Here is a 14,202-nt window from a genome sequence, read left to right as displayed (position 1 = left end):
CCGCCTTGCTTTTTTTTCATTTTTTTTATCGTGTTGAGAAGCCGACCCACCTGAAACCTGTTGCTCCTGTAGCCTTTCTTCTTTTTCCAGTATTTATTATCCACAACGTGGCACCTGCTTCCACACTTCTCCACCAGCTCACTCAGATCACGATTCTCTCTAATAAAATCCTCAATCTTCTGCCCTTCATCCAGCTGATCGCCATGCGTGAACACGACCACAGCGTGTTTCAGAGCCTCATCTGAGAAACATTCCTTTATTTTATTGATGACCTCCTTCTCCTGGTCTGCGTATCGTCCCACACAACTCAGCACAATGATAAACGCGTGAATCTTAGGTGCGGCCATTTCGATACACTTTACAATTTCACTCTTCACCTTCTCTTCATCCATATTGTTTTCAAAGAAGCTGGGAGTGTCGATGACTTCGACAGAAACTCCTTTCATATCTTTAGATTCAGGTTGGCATTCATATGTCTCAGAGTTTGGAGACATGTTTTCATTAAACAGATCTCCTCCCAGTATGGTGTTTCCAAGGCTGCTCTTCCCACTGCCAGTTTTTCCCAGCAGGACTATCTTTGTTTGACTTGATCCTAGAAGACAATAAAAAGATTTTTTAAATTCAATTAAATATTAAATCCTACTAGATTTTGATCTCAGAACAAACAAGGCTTTAGACAACCCCACATGTTTTATTGTTTTAGTTATGTTCAAATGACTGCAACATATTTGAACATAACGTTCTGATTAATCTAATGCTTTAACCGTTGACATTTAGTTTTCATTGTACGCAGCGTTATGCTGCATTTGTCAAGTTTTACACTTCAGTGAACCAAAGTTTCACAGTTGACATGAACTCAATTCATTTCAGTCATACGGAGATGATACACAGTTTTACAGTCATTTGAACATAACTAAAACAATAAAACATGTGGGGTTGTCTAAAGCCTTGTTTGTTCTGAGATCAAAATCTAGTAGGATTTAATATTTAATTGAATTTAAAAAATCTTTTTATTGTCTTCTAGGATCAAGTAAAACCAAGATAGTCCTGCTGGGAAAAACTGGCAGCGGGAAGAGCAGCATTGGAAACACCATACTGGGAGGAGATCTGTTTACAACAAAAACATCCCCAAACTCAGTGACATATGAATGCAAAGCTAAATCTAAAGATATAAAAGGAGTTTCTGTCGAAGTCATCGACACTCCCAGCTTCTTTGGAAACAATATGGATGAAGAGAAGGTGAAGAGTGAAATTGTAAAGTGTATCAAAATGTCCGCGCCTGAGATTCACGCGTTTATCATTGTGCTGAATGTGGGACGATACACAGACCAGGAGAAGGATGTCATCAATAAAATAAAGGAATATTTCTCAGATGAGGCTCTGAAACACGCTGTGGTCGTGTTCACGCATGGCGAGCAGCTGGATGAAAGGAAGGAGATTGAGAGTTTTTTTGTAGAGAATCGTGATCTGACAGAGCTGGTGAGGAAGTGTGGAAGCAGGTGCCACGTTGTGGATAATAAATACTGGAAAAAGAAGAAAGGCTACAGGAGCAACAGGTCTCAGGTGGGTCGGCTTCTCAACACAATAGAGACAATGAAAAGCGAGCAGGGAGCCTACACCAGCAACTTACTGCAAGAGGTGGGGAAAAGTCTGCCCTGGGGCAAGATTTTGAAGATATCGGCTTCAGTAGGAGCTTTGCTGCAAGCATATTTTGGTGTTTTTAAAGTCACATCAGTAACAGCTGATTCAGATGGAATTACCATAAGTTTGAAGATCGATCACACAATGCTACAAGTCATTGCAATAAGTCTACTGGAGAGAAGATGTTGCATAATCATGTGACGGGAAACCTTTTCCGGATTCACCTAAAATCATCTCCATCTGGACGGGGCCTTAGATTGTCGAATGTTTTAAATGTTTGTCTTCATGGAGGGTTAAAATTGAGGAGGGAGTAAAAACATCAAAGCAAACAAACTATAAAGCCTCTGATAAATCTGCCATCAGCAACTGTGGATCAAAGTGGTTGATAATGTTTGTAAAATGTTATTTAAACAGCAGGAGAGAAGATTAGTTATGTAGATAATACAACAAAATGATGATGGATACAGAAGGTTGGGGGGAAACATTGTTCTTCACATTATTTTTTACATCTTTTTTTTTTTAAACTGTCTGAATTGTAGCTTCACATCAGGTACTTTAATATACTATTCTATATTACATGAAAGTAGAAATAAATCTAAATAGTTTTTCATTTACAAAATGTAGGAAAGTGATATTTTCTGGGAAACTATTTGTGCTAATGGCTGTTTTTTGAACCACATTTTGGACCAACATTGTTGATTCAAACCTTAATAACCTTTTCATAGCCTAACAGTTACTGTTTCCTGTAATTATATTCTTATTGCATTGTTTAGTTTGTTGTTTTTCTGAATGCAAAATTGAAATTGCCAGTTAACTTGAGCTTTTCATGTTAGCCCAACTTATTTCTTTAGAACTGTAAAACAGAATCGTTTCTGTAAGAATATAAGAAATACATAAGAAATTCTTTTCTTATTTCTTGCGTTTATCACAACTTGTGAATGTATGTTGAAAAATTAAGATTTAAGTCATTCTTTTTTGCCCTTTACAAACATTACAATTATTCTCTTTTTTCAAACCAATAAAACTTGATTGATCTGAGCTTGTGTTTTCATTGTGTTTTTATTGCAAGTTAATACATGTAATGCGAAATGACATTTTTTTTGTAAAATTTATAACACACAATGCCACTTTATCCTTACAATACAGAATTGTTTGTATTAGACTAAAACTGTATGTTTGAAATCAATAACTCCAGAAGTTTTGTCACATAGTGCACTTTTATTGTAGACACCATCAGCTTGCACAATATCTGTACAAAGGCAGGTTATTGTTTTGTCTAAGGCTCCAGTGATTGGGCGAGATATTTCCATTTTCAAACCAATCAGAGACAAAGAGGATCTGTTTGTTGCTAAGAGTTTAGTAAGAATTATCAGTGATGTTTAATTCAGTGTAAGAACCACAGATGACAGATTTCTGTTTCGAAAGCAACAACTTCATTATTGTTGCGTCGAACAGTCTCTGACATGTTGAGGCCGAAACAAACATACAATTTGATTTGGCAATAATTTTACATATGAAATGATATTTGACTGAACTACATCTGGCATTTGCTTGTCCTTGGTTTTGCTACAAGCGAATGCAACAGCTGGAGAAAAGCATAAAGTAGGGGGATAATGGGAAAAAACAAACTAAAAATGACAGAGTGATGCTAAAGTCTAACAGGAACTACTGTACATGAGAAGGGAAAAAGCCTAACTAACAACAGAGTTTAAATCAAAATGTACAGAGAACAGAATATAGGAGCTAGATGACAAACTAAACAGACGAGTGAAGTAAATATGGGAAGACATTGTCAACAATAATAATTTTTAAAAATCCAGAAATGCAAATAGAGCTAAACGCTAAAACAGAAACACCTGATGATAACAATATTTCAGAATTCAATTTACTAAATTTATCTATCTACAATAAAAGTAATAGCTATGTTTTGGTTTTAATTGTGTAATTCAAATATGCGATCACTTTCTTGTCAAAAGCTTTGTAGCGCCGCATTCGGTGTTTTCGTTCCTGCAGCCATCCAGACTGGTGAATAATATTATGATAACTATAACTTATTAGTTACTCTTATTATAATCTTAATGTGAGTTATTGCAGATTGTCTTCTGAAAAGAAACCAAGAATAATCTATCATTGTAATTATTTCATACCAAAGTTACAGTTACTTGTTTTTTGCAAGTGTAAGTATTCTTGCAAGTAAATGTTTAGATTTAATTCTTTAAAACTTTCATGCTTTGAAATGAGGAATAGTCTCAGCTATTTTTATAAATCTGCAGGCTGGAAACTTACTTCCTCTTTCTTTCCAGGAAACCTTCTCTTCCTGTTTTATGACTCTTTCTGTCTGACTATGATTTCTTATGATTAGATAGAAAACAGAAGTAGAATTAAAGCAAAGTTTGCAGGAGACAAAAACAACACACACACAACCAGATTTATTTTATTGAAGTTTAAGTCTACTGTTGGGCCTAGATGTCACTTGTGTGATTAATTTTAAAGGTAACTTCATTTATTGTTACTGTTGAACTAAAATCCCCAGCATGGAGAAATGGGATGATCTCAGGTTTTCTTGACAAGCCCTACACACATATTCATGACATTCTTTGATTAAATAAATTTCTCTTCAGCGTTACTCCAATAGCTAAAAATGTAATTTATAACAGGTGAGTCTTTCTCCCCTGAGAATGTGGACCGGTACCGGTACTGGACTGATTCTGAGCCTTCAAATGATTTTAACAGAAGTTTCACATAACTTAGAAGTTGATGTAAAAATAATGTTTTTAGCCACAAAATGATTTTGCTCAGCAGCAAACAACAAATCACAAACTACAGCATAGAGCAGCTCATCAATATAGCAGCCATGAAGCCTGATGGAAAACATTTTGCTAGACAATGTCAATCATTGAGAAGTTTTAATTATTATCAAACATTATCAAACACGGCATTTAGAAGCCAAGAATACCTCAGAAATATTCAGAGCCAACCATGAGAATCAACTCATTTAAAGTATAACCTCAGTTTTATACAAACACAAAGACCCAAGCAGCATAAATGTTTGGCTTGTTGAACTGGACCGTTCCAGGTCGCTATCAAGATAATTTTCTATTAGCAGATTCACTAATCTTTTACATTACATTATCAAGACACATTAAAACAAACCTTTATCTTGGCTTTTTTTCTACTCTTCCTCTTTCTTTTCTCCCTCCCTGAAGGATAAGTCCTTTTTTGAGACATTATTTTGCTTATTTAACTTCTGACCGGAGTTTGGACTTTCAGATGCTCATTGCAGCTCATGTTACCGGCGAAGCGTGTGGTACCTACCGCGGCCACCAGGGGCCCGAAGATCAAATTAATTTTTCTTTTTCATCCATAAAATAATGATTTCTACATACATGATCAAATATATATTGTTGTAAAAACAAAAACAATATAGTGAAATTTTGTGTTTTTGATATTATGACATGGAAATTATTATTAAAAAAAATAAAAAATCAGCTCCACTGAGGGGCCCCTTAGTGGCCCTGGGGCCCTAAGCGGCTGCTTAGTTTGCTTTGCCTTGGGCCGGTCCTGAAACGAACACAAGAACTGTATCGGTCACGTGGTTTTCCTTAGTGACATGTGCACTAACGAGGGGTTTTTGTCTTGTTTGCTCTGCGCATGTGCCGAGGTTTCTCTACGTTTGGGGACAATTCAGTCGGATTAGTGCTAAAGATTTGCTGCTAACTTCGTGTAGAGTAGTGATGTGTCGGTCGCGAACGATCCGGCTCTAAGAGCCGGCTCTTTGAAGTGAACGATTGGAACCGGCTCCACAATGGGAGCCGTTTTAGGATCCTATTTGGGAGCCGGGGTTTTGTCTACAGTATATCGCTGTCTCTCCGCCTCCCTGTCGTTGTGCTTGTGCTCTGCAAGTGCCAGAGCCGATAGTTTTTCCCCACATCGTTTTTTTTGTCCTGCGGTGCCTCGCTGTCTCTCCGCCCCCTTCTCCCTCTCCTTGCGCGTTTTGCTCTTCTGCCAGTGCCAGAGCAGAGAGTTTTTTCCCTCGGTCGGTCCACTGCCCTCATGTCAAGTGTGTGCTCCACACATCTGACCAATCACACATAGTTTCAATTAATAATGTGGCGGGAAAACACTGAAAAAAAGTTTATCTCCACTTTTTTTGTGGAAACGGCAGGCAATTGGCCAAGCTGTATAGCGTTCGTCTTCAGTAGTGATGGGATTTTCGGCTCCTTTTCGAGATGCGGCTCTAATGGCTCTTCTTACTGTGGAGAGCCGGCTCTTTCGGCTCCCAAACGGCTCCCCATATATATTTTTGACATTATTAATTAATTAATAGCTTAAACCTAATTTTATAATATTTTGTTTCATTATTGACATTGTTAAGCACTTATGATGAGTAAAAATGCCGCATAACAATGCTATAGCAATACCGATGCGTGTGATGTCCGCATGTGCCTGTGCAGGTTGTTTGTCGAGCCTGCACGATAGGAAATGCTGACTTTGCACAGTCTGCACTCTGCCCTGGAGCTTGATGTAGCATTAAATGAGTCCAAATCTTGCTCCGTTTTCTGTCACTCATTTATTTTCACCTATTCAGTTCTCACACTGACTCCCCTTCTTTCTGTGCTTCTTGACCGCTGAGTGAGTGTCTGTACATAAACACCTGCCGACGAACGCTATACAGCGTGGCCAATTGCCTGCCGTTTCCACAAAAAAAGTGGAGATAAACTTTTTTTTCAGTGTTTTCCCGCCACATTATTAATTGAAACTATGTGTGATTGGTCAGATGTGTGGAGCAGACGCTTGACATGAGGGCAGTGGACCGACCGAGGAAAAAAACTCTCCTCTCTAGCACTGGCAGAAGAGCAAAACGCGCAAGGAGAGGGAGAAGGGGGAGGAGAGACAGCGAGGCACCGCAGGACAAAAAAAAACGATGTGGGGAAAAACTATCGGCTCTGGCACTTGCAGAGCACAAGCACAACGACAGGGAGGCGGAGAGACAGCGATATACTGTAGACAAAACCCCGGCTCCCAAATAGGATCCTAAAACGGCTCCCATTGTGGAGCCGGTTCCAATCGTTCACTTCAAAGAGCCGGCTCTTAGAGCCGGATCGTTTGCGACCGACACATCACTATATCACTGGTATTTGGTTAGAGCGACTTGTTGAACTAAGTGGTTCTGCGATCATATAAACTTAGAAATTTTGATCGATACTGTAGTGGCTGCTTATTCGTTTCAATGTAAGCCACTATATTGTTCAACGAGCTTCAGTTTTCTTTCTTTTGTTGACGTTCATTAGCTTGGCTCTTAGCTTGACGCGTTTCTGTCCCACGATATGCTCTTGTGCATCTCTTAGTGACAAATCCACACAAAGTCTGACGAACGACGAACTTTACTTTTCTTTGAGTAGATAATACAAATGATCCTTTAATCTCGCACAGCATTCCACACTTAATGGTCAAAAACTGTAGAGTTAGTTAAACACCACATTCAATTTCCTTTCTAAACTTAACGTGACAGCACTTTTCATATATTTTAATTACGTCCATTAGGTGGCGCTTTTCTACAAAAAACATACTAAAATGCAATCTTATTGTTAAGAAAATATCTAAATATGCAAAAGGCATACACAGTAATAAACAATGTTACAAACTGACATTTTTGGCTCTTACAAATACAAAAACATTTCTGTGATCATAGAGGATAACAATAAATTAATAAATGTTTTTCTTCATGTGGGCAGATTTTTAGATTAATTCATGGTGTGTTTATTCAAATTGCAAAAACAACAACAACAACAAAACAAACAAACAAAAACATGCACAGTCTTTATCAAAGTTAGATGACGTAGCACATGCCCTGTCCTGTAGCCTTGTGTTTTACAGGAAATGGTTCAAAACTGTAGAGACACTTTTGAGTAAAAATTCACCCGGGGAGGACCAGCCGCACTTTGTTTTTTTGTCTTAGACGTCTCTCCACGCAGCTCAAACCTCATCTTTGTCATGGCTGGTAAGTTAAATTAGCTTCTTTTAGTTAGATCTAAAACAAAAATAAAATATACAAAGAGCACAGCTTCCCTGCACAGTCTCCTCTCACACATCCATGTTGTTTCTCCTTGCAGTCCTGTGGTTGGAGACTTTTAATGTTTGTGCAAGAGGCAAAAATACGATAACATTCATAGAGCTTCTTCAAGGTTTTCAGAATGATTGTTACTTCTTGGTTTTAAAATAAAATCACAAAGTATTAGTGTGCTTACTTGTGATTTTATTTAACCCTCCCATTATATTCATTTATTCTCGGTCATTTTGACCCCGGACTTTCTTTTTAATACATAGAAGTTGTCATAATATGTCTGAAAAGCTTTCCATAAAGTCATAACACCTGCCTTCTCAGAGTTTAGTAGTGAGGTAAAGACAAATGGGGAAAAATATGAGTTTGTGTGTCTGTGTATGAGGTGAAACAAATTATATTAAACAATTTTGAACCGTTTTGCACTTTAATTTGACAAATTGACCTGAACAGGATCCATGCTCTATGTAGATATGTGGAGGGTTAGGAACCATGTAAAATAAGTTTTAATGTTATATACTCTTTCTGCATATTAAGCCAAGCAGAAGAAGTTTCAAGAAAAAAAAAAAATCAAGCACTACATTTACAACTTTTGAAATGCATATTATCAGCAGCAAGCATTGAAAAGTATTTTTAAAGAAAATTAAAAGGTAGATGAATTATAATTGACTTAGGTTGTTTTCCTCTCCTTTTTGCCAGACACGCTGAGGATTGTCCTGCTGGGGAAGACTGGATGTGGGAAGAGCAGCCTGGCCAACACCATCTTGGGGAAGGACGTCTTCGAAGTGAAGAACTTCACCAGCTCAGCGGTCACTCACTGCCAGTCAGAGACCCAACGAGTCCACGGCAGGAGCCTCACTGTGGTCGACACGCCCGGCTTCTTTCACTCTGGACTGTCTGAGAAGGAGCAGAAGCGTGAGATAGAGAGGTGTACCTCAGAGTGCGCTCCTGGGCCCCATGCCTTTCTCATCGTGCTCAAAGTGGAGAAATTCACAGAGCAGGAGAGACAGGTCGTCAGAATCGTACAGGAATGTTTCTCTGCGGAGGCCTTTAAGTATTCCGCTGTTGTTTTCACACATGGCGACCAGTTGGCGGAAGGCACGAAGATAGAGGAGTTTATTAGAAAGAACCAGCAGCTGAAAGATCTGGTGGAGAAGTGTGGAGGGAGATGCCACGTCGTGGATAACAAATACTGGAAAAACAAACAGGACGAGGTCAGAAACAACCAGTTCCAGGTGGAGCAGCTGCTCAACGCCGTCGGGAAAATGGTGACGGAAAACCATGGCGGCTGCTACAGCACAAAAATGCTGCAAGACTGGCAGAAACGGAACCAGCAACCCGTAGTCCACCGTTTATTTCAGACTGTTATAAAATATATAAGACCGAAGCCTGTGTTAATTTTCTGTGTGATAATTTTAGGTATAATTTCATGGAAAAGATGGGGAGTACATCCTACAGAAATCAATTAGGACCAGATAATTGAATTGGACTGATTACAGAATCTCTACCGGCGGTCTGAAACTGACAGCAGCTCCATCATGATTTGCTGCTCTGAATGTTTCTCTAAGAGTAAAAATCAACATCTTTAGTCCCACTGACATTGTTATCCTATTTCTGACCTGTGGGCAATCTGCCTCCAGGAGAGAGCGCCTCCATCAGGCTGGAGTACGTCACTGAGCTGGCTGTGCAGGCTGATGATGGGCTGAGGTTCTGTCTGCCTGTTGTTCTCAACCCTCGATACCAACCTCAGGGTAGGGAAACACTCAGAAATCAACTTTATAATACTTAGCAAAATACTTAAAAATGCCAAACTTCTTTGATTTAAACTCTATTGTTAGCTAGGCTTTTTCCCTTCTCATGTACAGTAGTTCCTGTTAGACTTTAGCATCACTCTGTCATTTTTAGTTTGTTTTTTCCCATTATCCCCCTACTTTATGCTTTTCTCCAGCTGTTGCATTCGCTTGTAGCAAAACCAAGGACAAGCAAATGCCAGATGTAGTTCAGTCAAATATCATTTCATATGTAAAATTATTGCCAAATCAAATTGTATGTTTGTTTCGGCCTCAACATGTCAGAGACTGTTGGACGCAACAATAATAAAGTTGTTGCTTTCGAAACAGAAATCTGTCATCTGTGGTTCTTACACTGAATTAAACATCAATGATAATTCTTACTAAACTCTTAGTAACAAACAGATCCTCTTTGTCTCCGATTGGTTTAAAAATGGAAATATCTCGCCCAATCACTGGAGCCTTAGACAAAACAATAACCTGCCTTTGTACTGATATTGTGCAAGATGATGGTGTCTACAATAAAAGTGCACTATGTGACAAAACTTCTGGAGTTATTGATTTCAAACATACAGTTTTAGTCTAATACAAACAATTCTGCATTGTAAGAATCAAGTGGCATTGTGTGTTATAAATTTTACAAAAAAAAGAAAATGTCATTTTACATTACATGTATTAACTTATAATGAAAACACAATGAAAACAAAAGTTCAGATCAATCAAGTTTTATTGGTTTGAAAAAAAGACAGTAACATTGACAATAATTGAAATATTTGTAAAGGAAAAAAAAGAATTACTTAAATCTTAATTTTTCAACATACATTCACAAGTTATGATTAATGTAAGAAATCAGAAAAGAGGGTTTTTTTTGCAAATACATTTCTTTTTTTTACATAAACAATTCTGTTTTACAGTTATAAAGAAATAAGTTGGGCTAACATGAAAAGCTCAAGTTAACTGGCAATTTCAATTTTGCATTCAGAAAAACAACAAACTAAACAATGCAATAAGAATATAATTACAGGAAACAGTAACTGTTATGCTATGAAAAGGTTATTAAGGTTTGAATCAACAATGTTGGTCCAAAATGTGGTTCAAAAAACAGCCATTAGCACAAATAGTTTCCCAGAACATATCAGTTTTCTACATTTTGTAAATGAAAAACTATTTAGATTTATTTCTACTTTCATGTAATATAGAATAGTATATTATAGTACCTGATGTGAAGCTGCAATTCAGACAGTTTTTTTTAAAGATGTAAAAATTAATGTGAAGAACAATGTTTCCCCCCAAACCTTCTGTATCCATCATCATTTTGTTGTATTATTTACATAACTAATCTTCTCTCCTGCTGTTTAAATAACATTTTACAAACATTATCAACCACTTCCACAGTTGCTGATGGCAGATTTATCAGAGGCTTTATAGTTTGTTTGCTTTGATGCTTTTACTCCCTCCTCAATTTTAACCCTCCATGAAGACAAACATCTAAGCCAGGGGTCTCAAACTCCAGTCCTCGAGGGCCGCAGTCCTGCAGTTTTTAGATGCCACAGGTACAAAACACTGGAATGAAATGGCTTAATGACCTCCTCCTTGTGTAGATCAGTTCCCCAGAGCCTTAATGACCTAATTATTCTATTCAGGTGTGGTGCAGCAGAGGCACATCTAAAACTTGTAGGACACTGGCCCTCAAGGATTGGAGTTCGAGACCCCTGATCTAAAACATTCGACAAACTAAGTCCCCGTCCAGATGGAGATGATTTTAGGTGTATTATCCGGAAAAGGTTTTCCGTCATTTAGGCTACACAAACACACAAATCTGACATTTTAAGGAACCAGGAGCAATTATTTTTGAAAACTGATGAGTTTCAAAACAGTGTCCTTTATGGTTCCACGTTCTGTTGCAGAACCATTAAGGACAAAAATGTACATCATCAGTCTTCATGTAGTCTGAGCATCTTGCCCTTGTAATTTAATTCCTTTACTTTATTCAGGCATCAACATTAGCTCCTTCAGTCCACTACTGTTTGGATCGTTTACATAGCATGATATGCTCAGCGTTTTGCCTCCGACCTGGAAAAATATTTTAGTTATATTTACAACAGCGTCCATTATTGTTTCACTGTTGTAAGCTACAGCTGCCCCAACTGCGCCACCGGCCACTACCCCACCACCTGCACCAATATATGGATGTGGTTTGCATATAAAAGCACCAAGAAATGCTCCCAGCACCATTCCTACTGTAGCTCCAATTGATACCTTCAAAATCTGCCCCCAGGGCATTGCTTCTTTCACTTTCCTCACCACTTGAAGTGAGTGAGTGGCGAAGCTGCGTAGCTTGTCTTTTATCATCTTTTTCACTTTCCCCACCTCTTGCAGTAAGTTGCTGGTGTAGCCGCCCTGCTCGCTTTTCATTATCTCTATCGTGTTGAGAAGCTGGTCCACCTGAAACCTGTTGCTCCTGTAGCCGTCCTGCTGCTCTTTCCAGTATTTATTATCCACAACGTGGCACCTGCTTCCACACTTCTCCACCAGCTTTCTCAGATCACGATTCTCTCTAATAAAATCCTCAATCTTCTGCCCTTCTCTCAGCTGATCGCCATGCGTGAACACGACCACAGCGTGTTTCAGAGCCTCATCTGAGAAACATTCCTTTATTTTATTGATGACCTCCTTCTCCTGGTCTGCGTACCGTCCCACATTCAGCACAATGAGAAACGCGTGAATCTCAGGCGCGGCCATTTCGATACACTTTAGAATTTCAGTCTTCACCTTCTCTTCATCCGTATTGTTTCCAAAGAAGCCGGGCGTGTCGATGACTTTGACACGAGCTCCGTTGACATCTTTAGATTCAACTTGGCATTCATCTGTCTCAGAGTTTGGAGACATGTTTTCCTTAAACAGATCTTCTCCCAGTATGGTGTTTCCAAGGCCGCTCTTCCCACTGCCAGTTTTTCCCAGCAGGACTATCTTTGTTTGACTTGATCCTAGAAGACAATAAAAACATTTTTTTTTATTCAATTAAATATTAAATCCTACTAGATTTTGATCTCAGAACAAGCAAGACTTTAGACAACCCCACGTTTTATTGTTTAAGTTATGTTCAAATGACTGCAAAACTGTGTATCATCTCCTTATGACTGAAATGAATTGATTTCTTGTCAACTACTGGAGACTCACAAGAAGTGACTGTGTTTTTATTCTGAAGCTCACACTAAATTAAGGAGCTGCTATTGTTACGTATATTTTACATTCAAACTCCTCTGCTTCTTACATAGCAACAGAAAAGTGATTGTTAGTAAATGTGGGGTAAACAAAAAGCAAAGAAGGAAAATATTGGTGAGAGAAAAGAAAAAACTGTTTTAATATGTTCATTTTGAGTATTAATTTAACCAACTCACCCGCCATGATGAAGAGGAGCTGATAGCGTGGAGATCTTGTAATCAGTTGTTGGGTTCGTAGGTACTGAGTGTCTCTCTAAACTTAAAGCTGTTCCACATTTTACTTTCACTTTTGGTCCCATTTCCTTTCAGTCAGGTACTGGGTGTGTCTCTCTCTCAGTTTAAAAATGCTCCACATTAATTTTCCTTGTGACTTGGCTCCAGTACAGAGATCAAAATATTTCCAAACACCCGAGCTTATTGTGGATGTGGGCAACTGTACTTTACAGCAGTGGTCCCCAACCCCCGGGCCTTATTTATGCTATTTAATGGTATTTAACTGTTATCAGCAAGCGTAAATGTAGACATTAAAAAAAAAAAAACAACTTAGAAGAAACATGGAAAATTTAAAGCCCCCTGACAATGCAAAGAATTGATAAGTCACGAGATGTCAATGAGATGATTGTTCACTTCAGCATACGTTTTCTCATTATTAGGCCTGAACTCAACAAGCATGTGGCATTTTAGCAATATCACCTCTTTACGGTTTGAAGCAACAACGTTGTTCTAAAAACAGCCATCGGGACAAAGGCCATGTAGCTGCTTCCCACATCGTGTAAGAGAAGAAGAAATACAAGATTTTTTACTTTATAACAATTTGTAGGATTGCGTAGTTTCAACTGTGTAGTTTCAACTACTGAAAAATATCAAATATTAAAAATTACATGAAAAACAACGATTTGATGCTTCATCACTTTGTTGTATTATTTATTTAACCAATCTTTACTAACATTTTACCAACGACTCCAAAGTATCAGCCACTTCCACACATACAGAAAATATGAGTAAAAGGACAAAAAAAACACATTTCACTGTTTCTTTATTGTTAGTTTGCTTTAGCGTTTTTACCACCTTTCACATTTTAGCCCTCCATCAACACAAATATCTACGGCATTCAAGAGACTGTATGTCCTGCACTGGTAAAGTGAATTTGTTTAGTTTTTGACTTACATTGAACTGAGAGGAGAAACAAACTGAGGAAGAAAGCTTGAAAACTGGGAGGAGAAGAGAACGGCACTACGAAGCCTCTGCAGCAGAGAAAGAGACTTTTTGTTGTATTTTCTTTATCTTCCATCTTATATAACTTTGTATGAAGGGTATGGTGAGTTGGTTTCACCCAAATCTGTTCCTGCTCATTGGTATTTCAAAGTTTGTTGGGACTGGATGATTTATTCCTGGTGTTAGAGCGCCCTCTACTGGCCTGTGGAGTGATGTGCATTATTCTCGTTTTCTTTGTTACTTGGCCAGCAGGGAGGAGGCAGAGGAACTC

At 38.3% G+C, this 14,202-nt stretch overlaps 3 protein-coding genes across 6 annotated transcripts; 2 read left to right on the top strand and 1 right to left on the bottom strand.

Moving 5' to 3' along the window:
• Positions 1–1,017: 1,017 nt before the first annotated feature.
• Positions 1,018–2,519, top strand: LOC116733190 (GTPase IMAP family member 7-like; the record flags this gene model as incomplete). The annotated part of the gene is made up of 1 exon (XM_032583971.1): positions 1,018–2,519. A coding segment is annotated over one exon (825 nt), but the record flags the coding sequence as incomplete, so codon positions are not given.
• A 5,656-nt stretch (positions 2,520–8,175) lies between these two features.
• LOC116733189 (GTPase IMAP family member 7-like) lies at positions 8,176–9,318 on the top strand. The gene is made up of 2 exons (XM_032583970.1): positions 8,176–8,184; positions 8,377–9,318. The coding sequence occupies exons 1-2, from the start codon at positions 8,176–8,178 to the stop codon at positions 9,169–9,171; spliced, it is 804 nt and encodes a 267-aa protein (XP_032439861.1). The 3' UTR covers positions 9,172–9,318.
• Positions 9,319–10,201: 883 nt separating this feature from the next.
• On the bottom strand, positions 10,202–13,105 carry LOC116733382 (GTPase IMAP family member 7-like). Of its 4 annotated transcripts, XM_032584216.1 has the most exons (4): positions 12,894–13,101; positions 11,894–12,479; positions 11,763–11,817; positions 10,202–10,464 (listed from the first exon to the last, which is right to left on the bottom strand). In XM_032584216.1, the coding sequence occupies exons 1-3, from the start codon at positions 12,898–12,900 to the stop codon at positions 11,793–11,795; spliced, it is 618 nt and encodes a 205-aa protein (XP_032440107.1). In that variant the 5' UTR covers positions 12,901–13,101; the 3' UTR covers positions 10,202–10,464; positions 11,763–11,792. The 4 variants fall into 4 exon arrangements, with proteins under 4 accessions (XP_032440107.1, XP_032440105.1, XP_032440106.1 ...); XM_032584214.1 differs by having other exon boundaries at positions 10,202–11,791; positions 11,858–12,479; positions 12,894–13,105; XM_032584215.1 differs by having other exon boundaries at positions 11,763–12,479; positions 12,894–13,103.
• Positions 13,106–14,202: the final 1,097 nt, after the last annotated feature.

The sequence above is a fragment of the Xiphophorus hellerii genome, chromosome 14 (assembly GCF_003331165.1).
Source record: "Xiphophorus hellerii strain 12219 chromosome 14, Xiphophorus_hellerii-4.1, whole genome shotgun sequence".
Classification (NCBI taxonomy): domain Eukaryota; kingdom Metazoa; phylum Chordata; class Actinopteri; order Cyprinodontiformes; family Poeciliidae; genus Xiphophorus; species Xiphophorus hellerii.
Note: the sequence above shows the minus strand (reverse complement) of the source record. Positions and strands in the feature narration are given on the sequence as shown.